General features: G+C 37.3%; 2 protein-coding genes across 2 annotated transcripts in view; one reads left to right on the forward strand and one right to left on the reverse strand.

The window, feature by feature from the left end:
• Nucleotides 1-849, reverse strand: part of LOC107696789 (myelin protein zero-like protein 2) — an 11,464-nt gene extending 10,615 nt beyond the window's left edge. The window contains exon 1 of the mRNA XM_016497289.1: nt 760-849. Within this exon, the coding sequence (XP_016352775.1) occupies nt 760-805 (46 nt within the window). The 5' untranslated portion in view covers nt 806-849. The remainder of the gene's footprint in view (nt 1-759) is intronic.
• A 2,599-nt stretch (nt 850-3,448) lies between these two features.
• LOC107696790 (T-cell surface glycoprotein CD3 epsilon chain) lies at nt 3,449-5,182 on the forward strand. The gene is made up of 5 exons (XM_016497290.1): nt 3,449-3,533; nt 3,642-3,875; nt 3,962-4,096; nt 4,500-4,552; nt 4,919-5,182. The coding sequence occupies exons 1-5, from the start codon at nt 3,467-3,469 to the stop codon at nt 4,973-4,975; spliced, it is 546 nt and encodes a 181-aa protein (XP_016352776.1). The 5' UTR covers nt 3,449-3,466; the 3' UTR covers nt 4,976-5,182.
• Nucleotides 5,183-5,386: the final 204 nt, after the last annotated feature.

Consider the following 5,386-nt stretch of genomic DNA (forward strand, 5'->3'; position numbering starts at 1 on the left):
CTCACTCACTCACTCACACACACACACACACACACACACACACACACACACTCACTCACTGACTCACACACACACACTCACTCACTCTCACACACACACACAAACACACACACTCACACACTCACACACACACACACTGACTCTTAAAAGGTTTCAGAGAACCATTCTATAAATTATGTATAAATAACGGTTGTGTGTTAACGTTTTGAGAAGATTATCAAACACCAAATAACTCTGTTAATGCTACAGGAAGAATGCTTCTTCAGAATCCCGAGAGAACCTTCCCAAAGTTCTGAGAACGTTCATTTTTAGCTGCTAAACGTTTATCCATACATGTTGCATATTTGATAGACGCCTGTATAAATGCTCATATAAACAAGAAGAAAAAGCACTCAGTGAATGAAGTCGTTCTGTCTGAGATGTCTATGTCCTGCAGGTGAATGACGTGCACAGGTAAGCCCATTAAAGAGCGCGATGATTGACAGCTGTCACTCACAGAGGATTATATCTGCAGGATCTCAGCTCAGCTCAAGAACACAGGAAACAGAATTCATTCATAAATCAAAAACAGGAGACAGATGAAAGAAACAATAGAGGCGGACAACCCATTACAGTAAAGCAGAGGAACAGAGAGAGTTTAACGCCGCGGGAACGCTCCGTTATCATCAACAAAACCTGAAAAACTACACGTCTGCATTCTGAATGTGTGTAGATATTGATGATGAGGATGAAGATGATGAAGATGAAGAACACACTGACCTGAGGCGAGCAGCAGCAGCAGCAGATGAGCCCGTTCCACACACATGAGTCCGATCTCTCACACACTCTCTCACACACACACACACACACACACACACATGAACGCGCTCCCGGGTCTCAGGAAACACACCCCTGGCGCTGTGTTCACTCACATGTGTGTATTGCATTAACATCAGATAAAAGTGATAAAAAACACTTTAGCATTTTTTTCAACAATGCATGTCACGTGCTTTGATATTCTGCATTTACATGTTCCTGTGTAAAAACTGTTTTACTGCACTACACATGTTGAGGCATTAATGCCTTTCAAAAAATCTCTCTCTAGCGTTATGAGGACGTTAGTTTATGATTCTGATCCAGAATAATAACGTGCAGTTATAAATGCAGTGTTATGACAGCGTAGCAGGAGACATGTCTGTAAATGAGTGATTTATTTGGACTTTTCTGACTGCTGAAGTTTCAGAGTAAAGTCTCTAAACTGTTCTTCAACACACGGTGGCGCTGCAGACCCACATTCACATCCCAGGCCAAAAAAGTGCAGTAAAATACACGTTATTCAGTACACTTCCATACTGTACTTAAAGTGCTTGATTTTCACGCACTACTTTTGTACTTAATATACCAAAAATGATTCTTTAGTACTTCTAGAGATAAGATCATCTAAGTGCTCAACTCTGCTATTTCGGGACACCATGAATATGAACTAAAATGTGCTTTTAACATATTTTCTCTGTAAAAAAGTTTTCACTTGCAGTACAGTTGAAACCGTCTTTCATACACTTTTAAATATACTCATCATGCATAGAAAATACACTGATTAATTATTCAAAATATAAGATTAATATATAATGAATATATACAAAATGCATTTATAATGTATTGCCCACATATCTTTATAGACTAAAAAATAAATTTCAAATGTATTGTAATTATGTTAACATTCCCTTTAGATGATATACTTAACTACATGTTTATGGCGTCTTTAAATAGTACAATCAAGTACACTATGTCATTGGTAGCACATTAAAAATATAGCACTTCAAGTACTTTATGCTGAAATACTGTTAAATTGTGAATTTTGTTACACATCTAAACACATACGAAAGAATATATGCTATCAGTGCGTTTATAAAGTAGTCTAAGCTCAGTAACCTATATGTGTCACGGCTAGTGTTATTAAACACACACGAAGATGACAATGAAGATAATTTAATCTTCTTAATCTAGTCTTTAATAAATCCACAGAAGGTAAAAAGGCTTATAACAGAGACGAGACCCGCACAGACAGGAGCTTAAATACACAGACCACACCAGGATCATTAACAAGACACACCTGAACCTAATGAGCTCAAATCAGAAACCATGGCAACTAACTCCACAGTGCTGTTTACTATACTTTTGCAATTGCACTGAAGTAGAAATATACTTTTAATTAGTGTGTTTATAGTGTATAACTTTTACAATTTAATTTAGCACAAAAATAAGAATGTACTACAAATGTATTTCCTGGTATTTAAGCATTTTTGTAGTGCATTTAAGTATACTTTATAGAGAGAGAGAGAGATACTGTGTTACTGTACTGGCCTAGATGTGTTGCTATAGAAGTAAACTTGACTGATTGCACAGACGCTATTGGAGGAGAGCTGATGACATCACTGAATCATCAATTAACTGATTTAGCTGGAAAATTACTCTTTATTATTGTCCTCTTGCATTATTGACATGCTATCCTCCTGTGTAACACTGTAAAGCTGCTTTGACACGATCAGTATTGAATAAAGCGCTATAGAAATAAAGATCAAGTGTCTGTATGTGAGTTTCTCGAATGCTGCTGGATCTTCTCATTGACTTCTCTTTATTTATTCTTTTTAATGCTGTATCTGTCTAATGAATGACATTATAAATGTAGTACTCAAATGCCTTTTGTGATCATAGTAGAAATAAAATTAAATTCTATTATCTCACAGAAATATTCATATGTGACCCTGGAGAACAAAACCAGTCATAAGGGTCAATTTTGGGAAATTGAGATTTTTGCATCATCTGAAAGCTGAATAAATAATCTTTCCATTGATGTATGGTTTGTTAGGATAGGACAATATTTGGCTGAGATACAACTATTTGAAAATCTGGAATCTGAGGGTGCAAAAAAATCTAAATATTGAGAAAATCATCTTTAAAGTTGTTCAAATTAAGTTCTTAGCAATGCATATTACTAATCAAACATTAAGTTTTGATATATTTACGGTAGGAAACTTACAAAATATCTTCATAGAACATGATCTTTACTTAATATCCTAATGATTTTTGGCATAAAAGAGAAATGTATAATTTTGACCCATACAATGTATTGTTGACTATTGCTACAAATATACCCCAGCGACTTAACACTGCTTTTGTGCTGCAGAGTCACACGTCGTAAACAATCATGAGAACAGGATTTAATGGTCTCAATGATGCAAAAGGCAACTGATCTTTTCCATATATAGTATATTCAGATATATGAGTTTATGAAGTTATAGAGGAGCCTGAAGTGCTTCTCAGAGAAATGGAGCAGATCTGCAGATAAACCTGAGCAGAGCGAGAGAACGAGGGCAATTGAAAGATGTTTGAGGTTTCCTCTTCCTGTAGAGAAACTCAGAGACACAGAGACGCTGCGTGTGAGATCAGTTAACACTCACTTCAGGACGTTAAACCATCAGGAACCATGCTTCTCCTGAGCGTGATGTTTGTGCTGCTCGCCACGGCTGTGATGAATCTAGCTCAGGGTCAAGGTGAGATCACTTCACACCACGTGCATTCATTATCTGAGCTGATGATAGAGCTTGATGTGTAGCGATTCTAACATGTTGTTTGGTCTTTTCATTTTGTTTTTGTCAAAGCCATAAGAGAGATCAAAGAAGACCGTGTCATTTTGGACTGCGATGGAGGTGAAGATGGTAAAGTAATGTGGTGGAAGGAGAGCAGCGAAGATAAAACCCAAAAGAATTCGACCTTTGAAGCTAAAGCTGAACAGGGAACAGTTGAAGGATTCTTCGCCTGTGAATATTCAAAGACAGATACAGATACAGGTACAAAAGAAGTCATAAAGCACAAGTTCTACCTCAAAATAAAAGGTGAGGATACTTCACTGTTTTTCACTCAGAATGTGCATCATAATAATACTAATACTAATAATGCTCACACTCGTTCTGTGTGTCAGTGTGTGAGAACTGCTATGAGTTGAGCGGTTTGGCTGCGTGGGGCATCATGCTCGGAGATGTACTGATCACAGGAGGACTTATGCTCATCATCTGCATCTGTGCTGCCAGAAACAGCCACGGAAGACAGAAGAAAGGTGCAGAAAATATATGACATGATCTCAGACACAAACCTGCAGAAATCAGTCAACCTACAGGCCATTTACACAACACTGATCAGCTTAAGTTCAACACCTATATAATACAGAACTGAACAACGCTGATATATTTCTACAGTAATACCATACACTGACATATATTACAAATCTATACATATTACCATAATATAATACTACAGTGAATATATATTACAAATCAACATCTATACAGTGTTCATTTCAGTATCATTTATACAAAAGGGGGGAAATGTTGCACAAGAAGTGTGAAGCATTTATACTTTACATTGTTTTGATGTAAATGCTGCATGAATTGTGTTCTAGTGAGTGTAAAATACAATTAAACATTAAACATTATCATGGTTTATTTTGTTTTAATTCACAGCATCAAATCCCCGACCAATAAACCCTCCTCGACCTCCAAACCCTGACTACGCGGTACGTGTGACAAAACAAATCAAAGCAGAACTTCTTATGTTACACTGAATGTTTTATTAATCAGTCTTCCGTTGTTAATCAGCACAGAATGAGATCTAAGTTAAGGTGCGCTGTGATTGGTCAGTAATCCAGTGTTGCTATAGTAACAGCTGTTCACTGCACTGCTCTCACAGAAACCAACTACTAACCTAGTTTACACCACTAGATGTACTAGTGAACGATCAGAGCAGTGAATCGTGTTTTGAGCTGCTGTTGATTCTCTATTCCACACTGAAGCTCAAGCGCCTTGTTGATTAATTAAACTGATGTCACTGATTTTCTCGGTGATTAACTGTAAACTTTCTGGTGTTTGTGTTGTTTTCTCAGGCTCTGGATCCAAAGATGCGCAGCAGCAATGCTTTGTACGCAGGCCTCAATAAATAGATGCTGTTCAGACGTCCGGATTACTGTAAATCAGACTCTGGTGATTCATAGTGTTTCTTAAACGTTTGTTCCACTGTACAGGTTCATATATTAGTGATGCTGATGTGAGTTTTGTGAGACTGACTCACGGATCAGTGTTTTGTTTTATACGGTAACTGAGTGTGTGTGTGTGTGTGTGTGTGTGTGTGTGTGTGTGTGTGAGAGTGTGTGTGTGTGAGTGTGTGTGTGGAAAGTTCAGCTCACGAAACATCGGAAACTCATGATGGAAACAGCATCTGTGCTTTCTGCTGAGAAGATTGTGTCATTTCACTCTTTTGTGTTCAGAATCGTGTTTTTTTTCACCGTTCAAGAGAAATTTTCATGTTCTGATGTACAAGTGTCTCATTTTACAAGAATGATTCATTTTAGACT

The sequence above is a fragment of the Sinocyclocheilus anshuiensis genome, unplaced genomic scaffold (assembly GCF_001515605.1).
Source record: "Sinocyclocheilus anshuiensis isolate Anshui unplaced genomic scaffold, SAMN03320099.WGS_v1.1 scaffold1087, whole genome shotgun sequence".
NCBI classification, from domain to species: Eukaryota; Metazoa; Chordata; class Actinopteri; order Cypriniformes; family Cyprinidae; genus Sinocyclocheilus; species Sinocyclocheilus anshuiensis.